We start from the raw sequence: 23,008 nt of genomic DNA on the forward strand, positions 1-23,008 counted from the left end.
GCTTGCCTATATTTCGTCTTTCGGAATTAAGAGAAAATTTCTTTATCCAAAAGGCAAAACTCAAGAATTTTGATAAGTTTTCAACTTACGCAGAAGATAAATAAGTTAAAAAGATTCAAAAGATAAGTGCGCTAAAAATTATTTCATACTGAAAGCTGAACATTCATCTCTCATCTTTTAACTCTCACAGAACTCCCCCAGAATGAAAATTGTCATAATTATATGACTCGCATTACTTAAAGATGACTAGTTAACTAGTACAAGGTAGCTTTACAGGAATTATATGACCGAGTATATCTCCTAGAACTATGCTACTCACGGAACATTTCGGCAGTTATCGAATTTTTAATTTTGTACTCGCAAACAAAACATTGTAATTGGCTCGCAGACAGGTATTTAATATAGATAAGTAATGCAATTAATTTTTGCAACTGAAACAAGGTGCTTTTTAATTATACAAAATTGTTCTTTTTCAGTTTAAGTGGCGTACAAAATCTAAATTTTTTATTTTTTTCTCTTATAGGGTCCCATGGGAAAAGACGGATTACCAGGTCCAAAGGTAAAAAAAATGCTTCAGAATATTTTCATAAACTTTGTATGAGTTTCTACTATTTATGATAGTTTTCACATATTTTAATTTTTTATAGCGCATATTCTGTAATTTCAGATACTTAAAAATAAAAGAAGGTTGCATATTTGCATACGTATATGTGTCGTTGAAACTGTAAATCGTTAATGTTCCCGTATTGCTATATATATATATATATATATATGTAGTATAGTATAGTGATTTTATTATCAAAACGAAGTAGTTTTGTTTAATAATTATTTGATCTTATCTAATGTTTAGTGTAGGTTTTCCTAAAACCATCCTAGACGATTCTTTTGGCCTGGAAGATATATTAATCTAAGAATCAATCGTAGCTCATTAATAAGTATTAAACTACCGAGTATGCAAAAGCCAAGATATGCAATTAGTTTACATTATGTTTTATTCTTTATAGCTGAAGAGCAGCTGCTTAGATACATATTGAGAACGATACATAATTGACTAAATACATAATCTAGTTATTGAAAAGCAAGCACAGCACATTATTCTGTATGAAGGCATATCGTGATATATGACGCTAGAAGCATCTTATTTATTATAAGAGTGATGCTAATCCTCATATCAATTGGATGTAACTAAAACTAAACCATTTTAAATTATATAAGTTGAAGATATTATTAAAAAATAAAATTTTTAAAAAAATCTGAAATGTTTCAGATTTTAAATTACGTCCAAAGAGGCTTTCTTTAACATTTTGTGTTACCTTTATTTATTAAATATCATGTTCTTTGTACTTTAACCATAAAAATTTAGTTCAAGAGCAACATCGCAAAATAATTTTGAAATAAACATATATTTATAATTTCCGATACACAGTCTCGCGCTCTGGAGATAAAAATGTTTTTCTGTTCAACGTTGCCATTCCTCGCTTTGAAATTCTTGAGTTTGTTAATCAAAAATTCGTTAAAGTTTTTCAAAATAGGAAATCGATAATAAAACAAATTCCAAATTTCAAATTTGGGCTTCCAGATGCCCATATTCGTAGGAGGACTACATTATTCAAAATTGGATGGCTCTAGGTACCGTTGTTTTATCACAATGCGAGAAACATACATACATTTTATACAGATTCTTCATTATTTAATTTCCTTAAATATAATACAGGGCGATAATAGTATTTGGTGGCAACAATTTGGAAACTGAAACAACGCTTGTAGTGATCGACGCAAAATGCCAAAATGAAATTAATAGTCCTTCTGGGCAAATTGCCCCTTTGTACTAAAAATAAAATAAAGATGTGAATTCTTGGGAAGTTCGTTGATTAGTTATTAAGTTATTGATATAATTTGAAAGATAAATTGGAAATCGTATGCTTTGCGAATCGCAGCGTTCTAAAAATTGCCTGTTTGCGAAACCACCTAGAAGATAAATACCTTATTTTTCGCGCCTTACTTGCTACAAGTCGCGATAAATGCAGAGTAGCGTAGCGTAAAAATATGAAGGTTAAAAAATTTTGAAAAGATATCGCTAAAACCTTTGTAACATAATTGCTTGCAAAATGCAATTCTTGATAATTTACTGCTTTAACAACACGTAGGTCACCGGCAGCTTTCAGATTAATTTAATATTAACAATTTATCAACACTTAAGCGTCATCCCTACCAGAAACCATCAATTCATAGTTTACAGATGATCTTCGTTTCAAATTTGTTTGAATAATCAACATGTATGTTCTGCGTGTCCTACACTAATGATTAACATCTGGTGAACAAAGGCTTTGGCTGACACTTTCGATTTAATTTTGTTTTAGTAATCTAATCATGAATGCTAATTTTAAGTTCATTCTATTTGAAATATACCCAATTGATAATTATTTTTAGTTTATAGTCTTATGTAATCAATGTGAGGCGTTCTAACGTCATTTCTCCGGTGACTGCTGCGGAATCATTTGCACTTTTATAAATAATAAAAATGCAAATGCTATATAATACATATATACGTATATACGTATTTGTAGTGCTATATAACATATATATCAATGCTGAATGTTTCTTTTAACTTAGTAAAGGAAGTATTGTAATCACGAAAAATTTCAGTTATCAGATTTCAACGGAAATATCCATTTTGACCGTTCGCGAATTAATTTTGACTATATTTGGGCTGATTTACGGACAGAGAAAATGACTCTGTATTGAAAACCTGGTCATAAAATGAATTTAAAGTGGGCATTAAGCCAAAAACAGTTAAGAGTAGAACGTTGAAATTTTGGATCTTACTTGTGCACATTCTTTTTCCTTTCGCACCAAATCAGCAGTGCTGAAGTATAATATTTTTAATATATCCCTCCCTTACCCGGCTTAAAAGTCCATACTCTTTATTTTCACAGTCGTTTGTTGTAGACATGTATTTCTATGACAAAAGGCTTGTAAATGACGAAAATATTCACGTTTGGACAATCTAAAATTAAAAAAGAATTTTGTCAAATAACAAAATTTAACAATTTAACTTTCAATGTGATGTCCCCTTTCCTACAGTTATATTTGTGGAAATTTTTTACTCGTTATGAAAAAATAAAAATACAGGAAGTTTGAATCCTGTAGGACAAAAATTGAAAAGAATATCTAATTTTAAAATCTGTAGTATTTGTGTCATTTTCAGTTTGCCTTTAGGGATTAGTTAATTAGAATAATTCGAGGAAATAAGTTTAAATGAAGTGCAGAAAAAATGTGTATAATTTAATAGGCCGCACAAAGAAGTTATGTGGTGGCCACGTTAACTTTTTTTTTCTTTTTCTTGAGTGTAAAGGTGCAATTTGTGCAGAAGGACTGTTAATTTCGTATTTCGTTTTGGCATTTTGCATTGGTTCACTATAAATGTCGGTTCACTTTTCAATTAGTTCCTACCAAATATTAGTCCTGGATTATATTTAAAGAAATTAAACTATGAAGAATTTGCATAAATGTATCTATGTTTCTCGCATTGTAATAAAACAATGGTACAACGGTAATCCATCAAATTTTGAATAACGTACGTCTCCACCCGAATATGGGCATTTAGAAGCCCAAACTCGAAATTTGGAATTTGTTTTATTATCTATTTCATATTTTATAAAACTTTCATATTTTTTATTTTATTTCATATTTTTAGTTAACAAACTCAATGATTTCAAAGCGAGCAACGGCAATACTGTACGGAAAAAAAATATCTTCAGCGCGCGAGATTGTATCGGAAATTCTAAAAGTATGCTCATTTTATAATTCTTTTGCGATACTGCTGTTGAGCTGAATTTTATGATTTAATTACGAAGACCATGATATTTAATAAATAAAGGTAACACACAAATTGTAAAAGAAGTCCCTTTACGTGTAATGTAAAATCTGAAAGCTAAAATCTTTAGCTTTCAGATTTTAAAAAAATTTAAAGATTAAATTTTTTTAATTCAAAGGATGAAGGAACACATTGAGTCGCAAATTAATATATATATATTTGGTTTTGTGTAACTAATACCCACATAAAAACAAACAAAAAAAAAAAAACAGTTGCCAGTAAACTGAATTAAGATTTTCTAGCGTGAAGAAGAAGAAGAAAAAAATATTTGTATGTGAAGGATAGTTTTATGGATTTTAATAATAATACCATTATATCATTTATGACTTGCTTTATATGTGAACGACGTTTGACTCTCAGATGGTAAATGTTACACTTAAATTTCCTTGTGAATAGTATTTATCTGAACAATTTTTAGGGTGACAAAGGAGACCGGGGATTTATGGGAGCACCTGGCTTACCCGGGATGCCTGGGAAACCGGGCATTAGACTTCCGGGACATCTCGGACTACCTGGTCCTAAAGGCGAAAGAGTGAGATTAATTATTTATTTTTTGTACGTTGCAGGACAGATAGTCGCTCTTCAACTAACAAATCTGTTTCTTCTAACTCTCTAGTTTGCAAAAGTTGCTCCTCTGCGGGAAACAAACGTTTTTCGGTTCTTCTGTTTAACGAATGTGATACAGGATGCAAATTGTACTTTTCAGTAAAAGAAATTTTACGTTTTAAATGACGTAGCTTTTTACATCTTTACAATGCATGGGATTTAAGCCGCTCGCTCTTTTAAAAAGATTCATTGATTAAAATGTCCCCTTGATTCAACTGTATGACACATGAACACTGGTAGTTGACTGAAGTGCGCCGCAGCAGCAGAACAAATAATACCTCTAAACAGTCTTAATTTCGCCCCAGGGATAAAAGTCTCTGCCAAAAGGTTGGTTGCATTGGTACTTTCATGAGTTTACTCATTTACGTCTTAAAATCGAACCAGTCGTAAAATCAAGCTCTAGGAGAACATCCCTTCCTTTTAAGCAAATAGCTGTCGTATGTTTTGTCGTATTCGGGTAAACAAGAATGATTTCTCAAAAAAGTTCTGCTTATGCTTTCATATTCGTCATCTGCTTCACAGGCTAGAGGTAACTCAACTTCACATCTGAAAACATGGCTACTGTTATTCGAATATTTTGACTGATTTCCAAAAGAAACTCATTCTAAAATCGATATCATCTCACTATTGCATATCTTGTAATGAGGAGGTGGAAGGTCTAGCAAAGTTACAAGGTAAAAGTTAATACAATGCATTTCCAACAAAACATCATTTAAAACTGCTTTTGCGATTATAGACAAGAAAGCAAAAAGTTGTTTTATTTGTGATATTTAATATCATATTTAAAGTAATGTTCGGAGGAAGTATTTTGACGAACGGTCTGACATGATAGCTTGGCTCCCCCACCTTAAACAAGATTAGAATTTTTGACTGTCCAGAGTATCCTCTGAGCAGTTCCTGCTTCATGGGTGATGATCACCTCCATCTTTGACCTGCTGTAACAAAAAGTTGATTCTTTTCATAGTATTTTGATCTTTTTCCTTAATCATTTAAATTCTGACTCGCAAGTAAGTTTTATCTATATGTTATATCTGTGTTTTAGCTATATTTTATCGCCTAAGAAAAATTTCCAAAAGTGTTTTTGTGCATTGGAAATTTAAAAAAAAAGTGAAAAAAACGCAAACGAATAACGACTGAATAAGATTTCTGTATGGGGCCATTTTTGTTTATCCCACTCATTTTCCTTACATAAGAGTTATTTAAGAGAGATTTAATTAGTCATTTCCCTCATTTAAGAATCCATGATGGATCATTCCCTTCGGCAAGAGCTTGTTCGCCATGCCTGATTAACATGGCAACTAAATCCCCTGTCTTTGCTACTGTTGCATAAATCTTCATTCGGCTGAGTGATCAAAGCCGAGAATAGAGTTCGCCTAGAGATTTATTGCTGGTCTGGAACAAACTATGCGGTGAGGTCTTCTGTGTCCTTTCAAATGGATTGCATAAATGAAATCCATTTTCAAATCTTAAAAGTATAGTTCGCTTCAGAGGATTTATGAAAACTGCTGTATATTTTGAGTACCGCCTTGCCGCACAAACACTATACGCTTACAAACATCCATACGTTTTTCAAAATTTACTATACCAGAATAACAGCATCCATTTCAGCAGGAATATTTTTTTAATGTATCAGTTCTTCTAGAATTCTGATATGATGCTACCTTTTGATAAAAAATTTCTCTTTTACCTCGGACGAACTTGCTATCGAGTATGGAAATATGTTTACTGTCTAATATTGCAAACATTATAAGCAGCTAAAATTTCCTATAATTTTTCATAATACTGTTTTTTTTTAATGAAAACATGAAAAGTAGACGTTAAAGACTCGTGAAAAGATTTTGTGCTTCAAAACCAGCCTATCTTAATTTGGTCCTGATCGAGTAATTAAGGTCATGAAATGGTGGTATTGCGTTTCAGGTTCACTTCGTGATGTCAGAGCGAACAGTTTGTACCCTCGCAATATAACTTATCCCATATTTGCATTTTGTACCACTTTAACATACTAATCCTCGTTTTGTAGGTCTGTGATCTTAAGGATTTCTGTAGTTGCATATTGCTGTTTAAATAACAAACAAGCATAACTTCCTTTTCAATTCTTTATAATGTTAACCGATTTCTAACATCATTAACCACTCGCATGTAAAGTACTGATGCTCTCAGATGGATTTAAATATTTCATTTTATTGCGTGAAATCTGTTCAACAATCACACTGCTGGAATCAAAGTGTTTAAAATTTTAACTGAAAAAGTAATATTGCTAATATCGATATATAATGCAGAATTAACTTTCTTTGAAATTTTTGGAATTTCTTCTGTCGAAGACATAAAAAAGCATTATGTTGAACAGGTTTCACATAATTTTGCGAAATGTGATTGTGTTTCATAACATGTTCGTTTTGATTATTTTAGTATAATTATGCTTGCTCTTGATGAGAACAATATTATGCAGTTTAATAGTAAGAAAAAGCAAATGAAGAAGTTTAACGTAATTTATCACAAATAAGTAAAAATTTATCGCTGACTGCAATTTCGTTGGAGCTGAACTCATCTTTATCAAAACGTTACAGTTGAGAACTCAATGGAAGTTGTTCTTGATGTGGAAGTTAGAATGAGCGGTCTAAAGAAAAGAGAGAGAAATAGTTTAGATCAAGGTTTTCCATGCTTCGTATAGAACGGAGTGAAAGTTGCATCATTCTGGCAATTGTTATCCAAAAATATTTCCGAACATTATGATAAATTCAAACCGAAAGATACTAAATTAATTCTGCCAATAATTTTGACCTCCGAAAATTAAAAGCTGTGGTTTTTATCCCCAAAGTGAAAAGTTGTTAAAGAATTTTTCACTTCTTTTTTGTTTCTAATGCCGTATGTGCTACCGGGTTGATGTGAGCTCGCAATTGTGCCATCTCTCTCTCAGTGTCCTTGAGAGTGAAATATAACCTTGAGGTGAAATTTGCGACGTAGAATCGAAACATTATGCTTGCGAAGGCAAAGTGTATTTCGGCTTGTGTGACGGTAATGGATCTGTTTTTTGTGCGAACGCTGATTGGTCACCAAGCTGCTGCGCACAAATAGAAAATACATTCAAATATCAGGAGCACAGGCTGGAAGTGCACTTTTATCTTGACGAGACGATATAATTGATACTACATCTAAGACTTCGGTTCGAATACCAATCTCACTTACCACATTAAGAACACCGAAGAAAGCAATGACACAGCAGTCGCCGCTCTCACCAAGGTGTCACCGGTGTCACTTACCATATTCAAAAACAACGATTCAAAGCAATGGGACAGCAGTTGCCACCCTCAACAAGGTGTCACCGGTGTCACTTACCACATTCAAGAGCACCGAAGAAAGCAATGGGACAGCAGTTTCCGCTCTAACCAAGGTGTCACCACTTACCACAGGCAAGAACACCGAAGAAAGCAATGGGACAGCAGTTTCCGCTATCACCAAGGTGTCACACCGGTGTCACTTACCACGTTCAAGAACACCGAAGAAATCAAAAGGACAGCAGTTGCCGCTCTCAGCAAGTTACGCTCTCACCGTGCAGTTGCTTTCTTCAATCACGAGTCAGCGTCGAGAAATTGAATCGCTGCAAGTTCCCCCACTATTATAAAGATATGCAGATTCGTTATATATATGTAAAACAACATTCGCCAAGAATTTGATAAATGCCCCTTGAATGAAGGCTTCCGAAACAAGTTGAACGCCACTGAAGCTGCCAGTCAGCCATAAATATTTCCTTATTTGTTTTAATTATTACGTAAAACTTCTTCATTTATAATTATACTTGGATTTGTTTATATTTGATAAATTTTGTAAAATTTGTTTTCAATAAAGTATGCACGTGATATGATGCATTATAATATTATATGTTAATTTACACAATTTGAATAAAAGAATGTCTTCATAATCAAGAAGTGTTATGTGGTTATTTTCTGACTAGAATAGTTTAGTTATTTAAAAACATAACGCGACAGCACAAACGACAGATGATAGAACGCAGACGACAATAAATTTTTGAGGAGGCAGTTTAAATAGAATTTTTAATCTTTGATGCCGTTTTGAAAATAATGATTTCTCAGAGATTTAACATAAATGATTAAACATAACATAAATGATTTAACATTAAATACTGATTCCTTGCTTTAACTTCTTAATGTAAGCAGTCTTTATATGTGAATTTATGTTTATTTTAAAATATCAGATTGGATTTATAACACTAGAAAAAGGTACACTAGAAAAATCATTACCAATCTAGTATCTTCGCAAAGAATCGCGAATTATTTCCGAGTTCTTGAATTTTTGATTAGGAAAATTTAAGAGACATGGGAAAATAGAAAAACTGAACGCAGTGAAATACAGTGTACAAATCTTTATACAAACATTTTAGCCGAACTTTTTGAAAGGCATTTCTAGATGTGAAAATTTCAGATGCAGAGAAAATTTCTTAATTTATAGCATAAGTTTGAGACCAAAGAACGAAACTACAGGAAGTGGAGAATTTGCTTTCACTTGTATTATGAGTTTTAAAATCTCTTCAGCATGTTCAGTAAATATTGGTGCACAGGTCGTTGTATTTCTCTTATTGAACTACGAAATATATGCTATGTGTTTTACTTTCTTAGGGCGAGAAAGGAGACAAAGGCGACCGTGGTCTCACGACAACGTTAGACGGCAATGCTTTTCCGACGGGTTTCATCGAAGGTCCTCCTGGACCACCAGGTCCACCAGGACCGGCTGGACCTCCTGGAAGAAAGGTTAGAGATTTAGAGATAACATAAAATTTTTACGTCTTAAAGGTTGCACATTTAAGGGGATATATATAATTTGTTTCACAGCTTTATTATTGCACATCTATTTGAAAGATATTAAGTTTTCTACGATTCAGCGTATGCATATTGCATATTTCGTTCTAGTTTATGTAAGTTTCTTTTTTTAAATGGTAATAATTTTATGTAAGGTTTGGATAAGTAAATTCAATTAATTTTTTTTTTTTTTTTTGAAATTAAAATTATGACTGGAAACAATTAATTTTTACAGACATCAGACAATTTTAGCATGGGAAAGCTACACATTTAGAGCTCACAACTATATATACTAGTTTTCAAGGTTTTTCATGTGTTTGTATATATATTATATCTTTTAATATAAAAACTATCAAGTAATCAAAAAATTGTTTTATCGAAATTTTCTGAAAATGTTTTTCCAAAGCAAGCAAAGTTTCTTCGCAACTTAATAAATTAAGACAGCAATCATCAACACAAATTCTAGAAATGACGTTACGCAAATAAAAATGACGAAAACAGTCCTAATTTTCTCTACATAATGTCGGAAACTCGTATGATTTTTATATTTAATGAAACGTCTTATACCCGCATTTTCTTTTTTTTATGAAACATTTATTTTTTTCTTTCAGTTATAGAAATTTTATTTGTAGATGAATTGTAAATACTATAAGGAATAACAGATTAATTGCTATTTTTTAAAATACATTAAATGTTTTAAAGCTTCCAATAAAATTGCTGCAAAACACCAGTTCAGTTTCAGAAGTGCAGATTATAGAATTTATTTTTTGTTTTACAAATATAGAGTATAATTTGAAATGTACAACAAGGTAAAAAATTAGTTTTACTTGTGTGTTCCATTGAAAATAACCATAAAATCATTCATTATAGTGCAAAACGTGCAAGATTTTACGAAAACGACTTGGAACATGTCAGAATTTAAAGATATTGTCTGCTTTAGGTTTATCGAAAGAAAAACAGAAAATAATTTTAGCATCATTCGAAAAGTATTCTACTATTATGTATTATTGAATTTTCGGGTTTAAGAATTCTTCCTACCGAGAAAAGTTACGTGAGTTTTGTAATGCGCTGTATTTGAAGAAAGTATTCTAGAAACACCTTTACAACAAGTGCCTCAAAATAAAAGTGCCAGCCACCGTTATGCAGATCAATTTTTAACTTGAAAAAAGAAACCTTCATGATTGCGCCCACACCCTTAACTTTTATTAAAAGTTGGATGAAAATCTTACTTGTATATCAAAATCAGCAAACTAAATTTTAACTCCATTAAGGTGCCCGTCAAAAGCCTGGTGGCTCCTTTATTTGGATTGGCCAATATTCGCTATCTCTGAAATTTTCACAAGGATTTCCGCAAGGCAGTCGACAATTTTTTTAAGAAAATGAGTATTTTACTTTCAAATTAAGTTCATAAAGCTGCTGCGAGTAGGGTTTTAGATAAGGTAACGAAAATTCTACGTGCCTGAAAGGAAAGCCTCTTATGCCCATATCGTTATAAAGGTTTATTTTTTTTATGTTTTAAACTGACCTCTACAGGGATTCCCCAGCACAAAGGTACAGGTACCGTTATAATGAGGCACTATCTTATACAGCTGCCCCATATCTATACAGTTCGAATTATTGCATGTTTTAAATTATCTAAATTATTTTATATTATTGAAATTAATAATTTTTCCATCTGTGTCTTCAGTTATTTCATGGTTCCTTGTAACAGCTAAATTTGCCTTGATTAACCGTTTGCTTATTTTATGCCTAATAATTTTACTTGTGCATTTACTAACCATTAACATGAACTAATACAACTAATCCTTCGATGGCAACCTTCAGGGTGATGTAGGCATTCCAGGACCCCCTGGAGAACATGGTGACAAAGGAGACAAAGGAGAAAGGGGTCGCAGAGGAAAAAGGGTACGCTCTTTTCGAAATTTTATCCTCCAGCCGTTTGCCTTTTTTTTTTTTTTTTTTTTCTCGTTGTGGCTAGCTGTAAGCTTGCATCTTGCACTTCCTTGCTAGACTTTTGCGGCTTAGTTATCTAGTATATTTCGTATGTAATATGCTGTTATGTATTTGTTTATATATGGCAGTGGATAAGCTTCTTAGATGTGTGTCCAAATATTTTAGCTATGATTCTTCCTCGAAGAAGCAATTTGAAAGATGTTAATGGAATTAAAATGATTTCAAATTTGATGCTAGATTTAGTTAATTTATCTGATAATGGTCTTCGGGTTAAAAGGGTTGGAATGTTGCTTTTACATTTAATTTAATTTATTTGAATGTGATCTTTAAATTTAGTTTAAATGATATACAATACGCGTTAGATTTAATCACTTGATATGAAAACTGTCTTTAAAGCTAATTAACTTTGCTTTTAGATTCATTTAGTTAACCTCAAAATCGTAGTTTTAGCAATCTAAGAACACATAATTTAGCGACCCAACAATATTTTAAATTGTTAAACTACCTAAAATAGTCTTTAAAATTTAATTTTTAAATTCAGTTTAAAAATTACTTTATTTAAGAAATCAAATCTGGCATGCATATAAATAATATAATGTACATATAATAATCTTTGTCAGATTTCTACTAATTGAATTTCTTTCTGTATCTAGAAATTTAACAAAATTCTTGGCATTATGTTTTGCGCTTTAGTAAATTATTTATAAAAATTTGCTCGAAGTAAATTAGAATAATAATTTTAGAAATTAGCAATATTTGATATGAATCTTTTGGTTAGGACCAGCTTTTCAAAGTAGGATCTAAGAAAATCTAAATGTGTGTTGAATTCAGGTTTTCATATAAAATTCTCCACGAAAGCATCCCTGCTTGAAATATATCCATACGTGCTTTGTGGTATTAAATTAAGCGTATAAACAAAGAGAAATTTTGGAAGAGAAAGTAGGCTATAATAACATTTTTGAAGAATTTGATTGTCATACCAACTTGAATACACAAGGATTGTAATCAAAACTCTTTATAAGAATCATGTTTAATCAATCAACTGTTCATACATGTAGGTCTAGGTTAGTATATATACTACTTTATATATTTATTTTTTAATTCCAAAGTATCATACAAAATACAAGTTCATAGCCTGTCTTTCTATAAATCTAAAAATGGCCACAGATGTGATCGTGCACGCTATTTGTCCAGTGGAAAAGTATGAAGAATTTTTCTAAGCGAAGTATATAAACAGAAAGTATGAACAATGTGAATTTTTCTTTGCAAGTTTCTTTAAGTTCTTGATGAAGACTCTCGCCTAAGGTAGACATTGCCTAATTTGTCAAAACAGACCTTGTCTAATTTGCCATAATCTGCTAATTAACACAAAATAATATTTAAACTGGAGAGATATAACGTAAATTATGATTGTTTGTGCTTTTTGTCAGTGAGCACTTCCAGGAGATTATTTTTGAATATGTCTTGGATATTACCTGAACTGTTTTGCTGCTAAGTAGCACAGTAAATTAGTACAAGCAAAATCAAATTGGAAGAAGAAAGCAAGCAAATCCCTTGTTAAAGAATGTTACATTTATGTTATATTTAATCCGTTTCTGAGTTAGTCAGCTGATAGCAAAGTCAATGTTATCTTAATCTTTCATTTATCTAAGTATGTATATATGGGTGAGTGTGTACGTAATCATTTTGTAAGCCATATTGGGAATAATTTTAGTTTGGGTATTGTTTGAACTATGATTTATGTCTACTATTTGGATATACAACACTTAACTACACTAATTATGTTATTTCAACCATAAAAAAGGACTATACAAAATATTATATTTAACATGACTTCAAATATAATATAACTGAGTAAACATTTTTATTTGAATTCTTCGAAGAGAAATAGAAAATAGTAAATATTAGTTACTCTGATAATTAGGTTACTCTAATAATCTTATATATTATTTCAGGCATTTCACTTCTAGAAATTTATATGTAAGTGACCATTATCAGTTAAATTAGCACGATTATTTTAAATTAGTCATTTTAGGAGCATATTTTTCACAGTTTAAGGGAAGAAAAGCATGTCATTCAGCATGTGCATGATGTGCAAATTTTTTATTTGCATTGCTTTTTTGTTTCTGTATTATATTATCAAATTAATACTTATAGTTAATATATCTGATCAGCTCCCACCACCAAAGTTTACATTACTAATTAAACTTTGTATTACTAATATCATTTTACTTCCTATCTCGTAAGTAACAAACATTTATCCGAGTGTGTGTTCAAGATCACTAAAGAAAGAGAAAGATTTTTGAACTCCTCTAACAAGGCAATTAACTGACTAATCCTCTACCCAAAGCTTGCGTAAGTAACAGTTTTTTATAATGTATTTTTTGAATATATTATTTTCAACAAGTTGGATCTAATCCGGTTATCAATAACAATCCAGGTATAGTTCGACCGTCTGAAGCGCAACCCTGTTTGGCATTCTGCCAAAATACATAGACTCGTCCAAAAGGGGTGGTATTACTTGCTGAGACGTGAAAGGTCTCTTCTTCGGAAAGAGCGATGCTGGAGGGAAAGAAAGTCCCCATCCTTGCACCCTATTTTGAGAACAATTTGGTCCGAATGACGCATGCGTGTATGAAATATATTGGCGCTCATGTTCGCGGATGAGGCGGTCGAACTATAACTGGAGTTTCATTTATGTGCATGGCCTGTTTTCCTAGACCAAGAACTATCAAGTTAATGCTTCGAAGACGCTATTTATTCGCCACCTAAATTTTTGCCTCTTCAGTTACATGAAATATTTTTTTGGAAGTAATGTGCATAAAAGATTTGGCAGGAAAATCCACAGATATGTCTTGAATTTGTAAATTCATTCTTGTATTTTAACTTTTTTTCATCAGTTAAAATGACGATTCTCGTCAAAATTATATTAAAAATATGTTTCTAAATAATAAAAATATAGAAGTAAGCAAAATCATATGTATATTAACAAATGCAAGTGGATTCTGTATTTACTTTTTTTACCTTTTTCAGTTCGTAATATCTTAGTTTAATAGAGTTTATACGTTTTATTTTACAGGAATAAAAATTTAGTGCTTTCTAAAATTTTTTAATTCGTTGAAAAACATGCGGTCTGATGTCCATATTCAAATCATAGTTTAAAATTTGAGATTTAGTTTGAGCTAAACAGTCACGATCGGTTACTAGTTTTGAAATTAATTCTCAGATATTCACAGAAACAGAGCACAAACTAGTATGCTTAAATCTAACTTCTCGAAGATGCAGTTGTCCTACTATTACAATTAAATGAGATTTACGATGGGATGCTTTTATATTTAATTCATAAACAAAGAATTAATTAGTCAGAGTGTAGCATTGCATTTCATTCACAGGATCACTTGTGCATGACGCTCCAACAAATATGTCCCATAAGTAGCAAGGATATGGTAAGAAATGTGTGAAGTGAAAATGATAGCATATTTCTGAGATGTAATAAGATGTGTGGAATCAAAGCTTAATTTGGTTGCTTTAAGTAAAATGGAAATGAATTGTGTAATTAGGGATGCAAAAAAAAAAAATTGTTTTTTAATCTTTTGAAACAAAAATCATTCACTTGCATTTCAGTAACCAAGTATGTCGCCCCTTCCCCCCAAAAATGTCTAGATTTTTCGAATATCTCATTATGATCCCAGTTTCTCAGGATATTTGTGATATTGCATTATTTAAAATTTAGTACTGTTCATTTATAATATTTTTAAGAACACTAAATGACACGAAAAAATACATCAGTCTGAATTTATTCCTTAAATGGTACATTTAATGCATTTCATAAATCCTCGCGTATTTACATTTTATATATACTTATATTTTATACATATTTACATTTTATATATACATATTTACATTTTAATGTATGATTTTCTCTTGTTTTCTGAATAACTGGGTCATACAAAAATTATGCGATTAGACTTGCTTCAAAGATTCTTTACTGATTTATAATCTATTTACATATTTCAGTTCAATATTCTGCTAAAATGTATTAAGCAAATTGCAGACTGAACCGTTTCGTTTAAAGTTCAAATACGGCGCGATTCAAGAGTTCGCCAGCTCTACTCTAAAAAGGTTAATTAACCCCATACTTCTTGATATATACACATAATGAAAAAAATATTGTATGATCTTAAATTCATTTAGTGCGAAAACATGTTACTACTACTTGCGCAATTGCTGCAAAGTAAGTTAATAATAATTTATTTACTAAAAAATATTGATTAATTGATTATTTTATCTCCTAAGTTTAATTATAGTAGGATTATCTTAAAAGAGTGAATCCATACTAGTAAGTTATATTTTGAAAGATGTTTTGAAGTAACTTGAAAGTTAATTGTTAAAAATGTTTTAACGGGGACTGAAATTAAATCATGAATAACAGAATTTCAATTGTAAAAGGAATAAATTAAAGGCAAGAATTAAATTAAATGCGTGTAACCATTGTCATTGATCGGAAATTAGTTGACTTTTCAAGGGGAACAAACCAACTCCCGTTCAATGAACAATAATTAATAAATAAATACGAAGGTGTTTCGTCTTTACTCGAGCAATAGGCGAAGCCAAACCAGCAATTCAAGTCAGGCCAAATATTTCCGTGAATAGAAGGGATTATGAACGAATGCTGATGTTCAAAGAACTTATTCCTATTAAGCATTTTAGCCAATTCAATTTTGAGTGAAAAGCAATTTCTGCAGTAAAATTTCGATAATGCTCGAGTAACCGTCCCCCGACACCCTCGTGTTTATGCACTTGAGTTCAATATTATTTGTAAAAATTAAACATTGGAAATTGTCATTATGAAATAGAATTCAAAGTAGTTGAAATAAACATTAGAAAATTACAAATTATAAGATAAATAATGCAAACTTTGTGAAAACAAATCAAAAATAAAATAAAAATAAAAAATATAATAAGAAAAGTGAATGTATATGAAGATATAAAGGCCAGAAAAAGTATTAATTAACTTACGTTCTTTCTAGTTTGGAGTGGGAAAAGTGTTCTCTTCGCGTCTGACTCAGAAGTGTAGTGTTAATGAAAATTAATAAAAATAAATTAATGAAAAAAATAAGTATCCGATAATAAAATTAAAATGCCGCAGTGAAACTGAGAAAATAAAATTAAATAAAATTGTATATTTACGTGTGATTAGCCTACTGACTAGTATTTCTCACGAAACCTCTAGAAAGTTCTTGCGGAAATCTAAGGATATGGGAACGCTCATTTGAGAATTTCTGGTGTACAGAAAAGTTCTCTTGCTTGCTTTCTTGACGCCATATTATTTAACAAAATGATAACTTAGAAAATGCAGTAAACACAAAGCAACATTTAAATGCAATAAAGCTGTAGAATATTAAACAAGAATTTCAAATTATGAAACTATCAAACAGGGATTAAATCAAGAATGCCGAAAGAGAAAAAAAGATTGAAATGAAGAATCACAAACTTCGTAGAATGAAAGAGTCCGATATTTATACGTAAAATGGCGATCTAAATGGAATCTGCCTCCTTGCGACAAAATGACATCTTACTTCTAAGTGTTACGGTTTTTTTTCATAACATCTTTACTTTGAATGTCTTCATTTTTAATTAGTTGTATTTTTAGCAGCTGAAAACAAATTAATGTTTTGTAATTTTAAATTATCTTTTTGTTGTGAATGTGTTTTTACTTTAATGACCGAGCTTAAGCCATAGAAGGGTCGAAAGCATACGAAAAAGGTACATAAAATCTAAATAAAAAAATAATTTATAGTTTGCTTGAACAACTAACTTAGAAAAAGAGGCAAGGCAACTTAATATTCAACAGAAAAACCTGAAAGGTTGCAAACGGATTTCAACGACTTACTGTTCTAATCCGCTACAGCTGACAATTCTTTCTGCCTAAATCAGTTAAGCATCTGAGAGTATTCTAATTGTTGTTATAAAAATTCTAATTTCATTTAATTCTAATTTACTTAAAGGTTCTTATTTTACAGTCAGCAACGAGCAGCTCAGAAGCAACTTTCAAATGAATGAACACTTCCTTAAATTGAAATTAATCTCATTGGATAGAAGTTGTAGTTAAGATACTGTAGGTTTAAGCTTTACATTTTCGTGACTCAGATTTGGATAAAACTTTAAAAAATTGAATTAGATAAGTCAGTTTAATAAACATTAAACAGAATAAAACTTTGTAAAAATTATATTAGAGTTCTTTGAGAAAAAACACATTTGTCAGGACTTAAAGAATATTATTATCAGATCTCTTGTTAAACTTAGTTTTTCCTTTGAATATACGTTATATGATATATGTAAGGAAGACATCATGAATAAGCAGCACTATAATCACCATTATAACTAATCACGTAATTGCTAAAATAAAATTTATTTATACAAATTACAATGAAAAGAAAAGTAAGAAGGTATCTTTACTGGTTCATCAGCATTCGCAAATTGCATAATTTTTGTAACATTTAATTACTTAAATAAGTTTTGAAATTCTGCTTCAGATTTTTATTGGTTATTTCAGGGAAAACGAGGTCTTCCAGGAAAAGATGGCACACCCGGACTTACTGGACTTAAAGGAGAGCCTGGAAAAGGAGTGAAAGGGGAGAAAGGAGAAAAGGGAGATTTAGGCTCGCCTGGTTTTCAGGTATGAAATGCATTTTCTAACCTGTACATTAAAGTTAGATTATCCGACATTCGTGAGTTATGTTCACTAATGTCCAAGACTGCTTAAGTAGTAATTTGATACGGATGAGAACAAGAGTTTGCCAAGTTTGCTCTTCTGTATTAAAAATCTTTGACGTCAATCGCTTTGCGTGACGTCTCTTGCTCAAGTCAGCGCAAAACTGTGTTCCATTTCTCCAACTTCTGTAATAGAGTTATCTCATTTAACGACGCGGACTAGGAAAAACTTCCCTGAGAAACGAACTTATCTTCCTCCTCCAATAGGAGAATTCCTAGCCGAAACAATATATGCCGTAATATGCCTAAATTCTCTTTCTATCTATTAAATCAGTTGTAATTGTTTTTTCTCATCTCAAATTGATAAAATTGGAAAATATTTGGAGTAAACGTATGTTTATTTGACTAGGGTGACAGAGGTTTTCCAGGATTACCAGGATTCAATGGTTCGAAAGGAGAAAATGGAATTCAAGGTCCTCCAGGATTACCAGTAAGTGCTTATAATCGTTATTACACTTAAATATAAAGAGTTCGAATAAAATATAATGCAGAGTTAAACCAAGCGTTAATGTTTTCCTTGCAAGATATCTAATGCTAATGCAATGTGCTCAGTGTATAATAGATATTAATCAGTAGATAAAGATTGTCCGAAGAGGTTTACCTGTATTAAAAGGGATAGAGCAATATGGAATAAAATATCTTCTCGGACATAAATTGTCATACTGTTAACTCTCTTCAAAAGTAGAAATGACTCATTTTTGCTCTCAACATTTTCTACGATATTTTTTTTTAATACATCCAGAATAAAATTTCCATTCTGACTTAGAAACGTCATTAGAAGGGATTTTCAAAAATGTTTTGAATCTTACGCTACTTTGCACTACTGTGGACTCATTATTCCGTGCATTACTGAAACATTTTTACTTAAAAACATAAAGTATTTTCGCGCATTATGCTGCTGAAAATTGATCGGTATAGACAAAAAGTAAGAAATTGAGAGCCTACTTTACACGAAGACCCAAATATATTGTATTTTACAGAAAAGACCCATTTATATTGAATATTTATAGTATGATTTGTAATTTATATTGAATTTAACTTTTTTTTTTTTGAAGAAGTGGTCTTCATGTAAAATTTGCTCCTGAACGAAATAAACGCTTTTTAATTTATTTTCCGTGTAGTCTCGCAGATTGTAGTTAGTTTTCAGAGTGTTACTATTCGACAAGACTTTAATTTACTTTTAAAACTTATCAGGTTTAACTTCTTTTATTATTGTAAATATGATTTAGCCTCTTTAAAAGACTCTAAGCGATTTATCGCTTAATCTGAGAAAGTATATGTACAGAAACTTTCGAAGGGTGTGAAAGTCCCTTTTAGTTTAAAGTAAAATAGATGAAATTGCACTCTTGGTCCTTACAAATCTTCCAGCATTTATGGTGACCCTTCAAATTACAAATTCAAATGTAAAATTAAATTTAAGTAGCTAATAGCCAAAGGCTAAACAGAGTAATTTAATCGTGAAGTTGGCTCTTAATTCACCAACGAGACTTTAGACTATCGGCTAGAAGCAACGAAGAGAGGAACTCTTATCTAGAATAGCAAGCTAGTACCATGGCCTTCAAATGGCAGAATACACTCTGACGTCACAATCTCAAACCTTTAAGTACTCACTTAAACACACAGCAGCTAATTTGCTTTCTGGCAGGAAAACGGAAAGAGAGAAGTGAGAGTAAAGTCTCAAAGCTTAATATATCTGTTATGTAAATTAAATAAACCTTATGCGCTTAATAAGCTTATAATTGCTTATTAACTTACAATTTAAAACAATAAACTTAATTTTATAAACCTCTATTTCATTTACTAAAGATGCAGTCAGTTGCTATATTTAAAAAAATATTAATCATATTTAATTGATAATTTTTAGGAATATATGTACAGTTATTGCAAATAAGTAATGATATTATTAACGCTACATATTTCATGCTTTGGCGTTGAATCATTCCCTGTTTTATTTATTTTTTCATTCTTACAGGGAACACACGGAGCTAAAGGTGACAAAGGAGAAAGGGGGGATTTGGGAGCTCCTGGACTGATGGGACCACCCGGATTACCAGGACCTCCTGTAGGTGACGTTTATTTTGAGGACAACGATTCTTGTGCGCTTTTATTTTATATTTTATTTATCATTTATGAAATTTTATTTCTTATAGAATAATGAATTTTTGTACTGAAAATGAAAAAATATGTTTGATGTACTGGTCATTAAAATTGCGTAGCTAAAAGAAACGAAAAGGTTACACAAATTTATTTCAGAGATTTGTTATAATTCAAAATCATTTGAATTCAATGTACGTTGGATCATCAATATAACTGTGTAATTAATAACAAATGTGATCACCATAACTCATACTACTGCTGCTACGCGGTAAAACTTAGAAATTTTGGGATACTGCAACCTAGGCAGTAGTCATTTGTCACCAATATTCATCTGTAAAACCTTTTGGTAATCTTTATAGTTCTAGTGTGTTTCATACCACGGAACAGACGTGTTTGGTTACAAAAAGATCCAGTGAACGCAGTGGGGAAGGCAAAAGCATAATTTGCTGTATGTCCAGGATGTATCGAATGCTAAACGCGACGTTTCATCGTGCATTGTTGTGTTGATAAATTGTTACTAGGATGCTACTTAAGTTACGGAGCTACGTTAGGTCTTAATACGTGTGTAATGCTAAGATGATTGGTCAGAATGTTAAATATGCGTACCAAACGAAAACGAAACTAGTGTGCAATCGCATCTCATATCGTAACCTCCATGGATGGGTCGTTATAACGATGATACAGAAAAGTTTTCAACAAGTTTCTCCACAGTGACATACGTGCGCACGACCATCATGATGTTAATATGCAGAATAAGGGGTCGTTTGGAAGACGATGTTACGCCATTCATTTGTCCATATGCATTTTTCAGCGCACTTTTGTAAATGCAGACGCCTGTACTGTACCATTAAAGATATATGAAGCAATGGTTACATCACAAACAATCCATGACACTAAACAAAGTCTGTTACTGTACGTTGATGATCTTCAAGTCTTTGTTTCATCTATATATTTGTATATGTTTTCCTTCCTTACTCTATTAGTTTATTGCTTCATATATTTAACAAAGGACCGGTTAGTCCCGTTGACAAGGGTTATTAGATTTCCAGTCGAGCGCTGTTAACCAATGTTTATGCTCTCTGCTTTATAGCTGCATATGCTGAGCGGATGTCTGATCAGTTATCTCGGCAATTTCAGCACAGGATTTAAAATTACCTCCCCGCAGTGTTCTTCGTTGAACGGGATGTGAGTTCAAAATATAGGTAGATACATTTGTGTACGTGAAGTTTTTTGTTGTCATACTTCACACCACATTTTATGCGCTAAGTTGCATGTTGTGAATGTCACAAGATATCTGTCCTCTCGGGTAATTGTGCTACATATGTCATTTATATGCCATTCCGTCTGTTCCTCTTGAACCCGTTGGTTCCATATTCGCCGGATTTCAGGCAACAATTTGATGGTAATATAGTCCGCAGTTTCTGTATGTTTTTTACTCCCTATGATCAAATTCGAACATAAGCGTGCGTTTTGTATTCTTATTTGAAGCATACTATACATTTCTAGTCGAACAAATAATCAGAAAACCGAATGCCCAGATGGAAAACCCAATCTCTTCTTTTCTTGTAGCACCAGCTTTGGGTTCCAAATAACTTAACTTTGTTGTTTACCTTATAAATAAGATGTTACATCTGATCTGGACAGTGAAATCACCACCACAATATCTATCCATCAAACAGCTGCAAAATTAAAACACTTCAAATTTATTCTACCCCACCGCTTCTGAGTATATGAATTAGAATTTACAAACAGGAATTACCATCCAACCTGTACTTGGCTTCAACACAAAGTTTCTTTTTCAAAAGATAGATATTGGTTCAACAGTTTAATCTTACCTAGGCAAAAACTACTAGCTTACCTAGACCGCGACAGAATTTCAAACACACACTTACGAAAACAGGACCTAACCGCATTCTGAAGTATTCCGAGCAAGACCAAACTTTACCGCCGCCCAGCTGTCTGTCTTCTTCAGTCGGGAGGGAAGAGGAACAAGCCAAATACCTATACTCCTAAAATTTTAGTAGTAAAACTGCTTGCCACTGATATCTACATAAATTCCAGAATGAGCGAATCTCGTTGCGAAAAGAGGAAGAAAGAAAAGAAGTAAGTTAAAATAACATTTCTTTAGTAAACCCTAAATATAAATATCACATTCTCTTTTAAACTGATTTTAGTTAACATTACGGGCACTCATTATTTTTATACATGCTGCACTGCTAATGATTTTCATGTTCTACCATGCTTCATCTATTATGCGAATCCACTTCGATTGACGTGCTCCAGTTTTACTGGTCAGCAGCATATTTAGCCGTAATAAATAAGTTTTATATATTTACGAAATAAAAGAATAAGAAAATTTCAGAATTTTGTATAAATTTGTTGCTAATTTCGTGATTTTTGCTCTTATATCTTTAGGGTAGGCTTGGCCTGAAAGGAGATAAAGGCAGTAAAGGGGATCTGGTAAGTAGTTATTAATAATACGTTTAAAAATTGTATGTTACCAGATGCATTTCTAATTTGTGTTGCATTAGAGTATTGTGTTATAAATCTTTGAATTTAATTTTTTTTTAATTAAAATAGATTTGCAATAGAATCTCGCATATCCAGATTGATTAGGATATACAACTCATTCAGATAATCGAAAAAGATAAGGTTGATTATCTTTCATAACCTGTCGTTGTAGACATTTATCATAAAGCAACTTTTAAAGAAATTTTATTTGGCACTTTGCTTTCATGTAATACTTAAAATCTTATTCTGGAGTAGGGAAGATTTCGTATCGATAGGATCGTGCCTCAGAAGTGACAGGTGAGAAGAATGTAAAAAAAAGTTAGAAACAATTCTTTATAGTATTTTTACTGTATGGAACTTCGAGGTTTACTTTCAC

General features: G+C 31.7%; 1 protein-coding gene across 1 annotated transcript in view; it reads left to right on the forward strand.

Annotated features, from left to right (window-relative positions):
* The window catches only part of LOC118193495 (uncharacterized), a 111,044-nt gene that overhangs the window by 28,344 nt on the left and 59,692 nt on the right, over window positions 1–23,008 (forward strand). The window contains exons 10-16 of the mRNA XM_085812433.1: window positions 524–559; window positions 4,296–4,409; window positions 9,118–9,249; window positions 17,807–17,929; window positions 18,374–18,454; window positions 19,997–20,086; window positions 22,537–22,581. Coding sequence (XP_085668559.1) covers window positions 524–559; window positions 4,296–4,409; window positions 9,118–9,249; window positions 17,807–17,929; window positions 18,374–18,454; window positions 19,997–20,086; window positions 22,537–22,581 — 621 coding nt within the window. The remainder of the gene's footprint in view (window positions 1–523; window positions 560–4,295; window positions 4,410–9,117; window positions 9,250–17,806; window positions 17,930–18,373; window positions 18,455–19,996; window positions 20,087–22,536; window positions 22,582–23,008) is intronic.

The sequence above is a fragment of the Stegodyphus dumicola genome, chromosome 3 (genome assembly GCF_044657685.1).
Source record: "Stegodyphus dumicola isolate Sdum_Otavi_A_Nest chromosome 3, ASM4465768v1".
Classification (NCBI taxonomy): Eukaryota; Metazoa; Arthropoda; class Arachnida; order Araneae; family Eresidae; genus Stegodyphus; species Stegodyphus dumicola.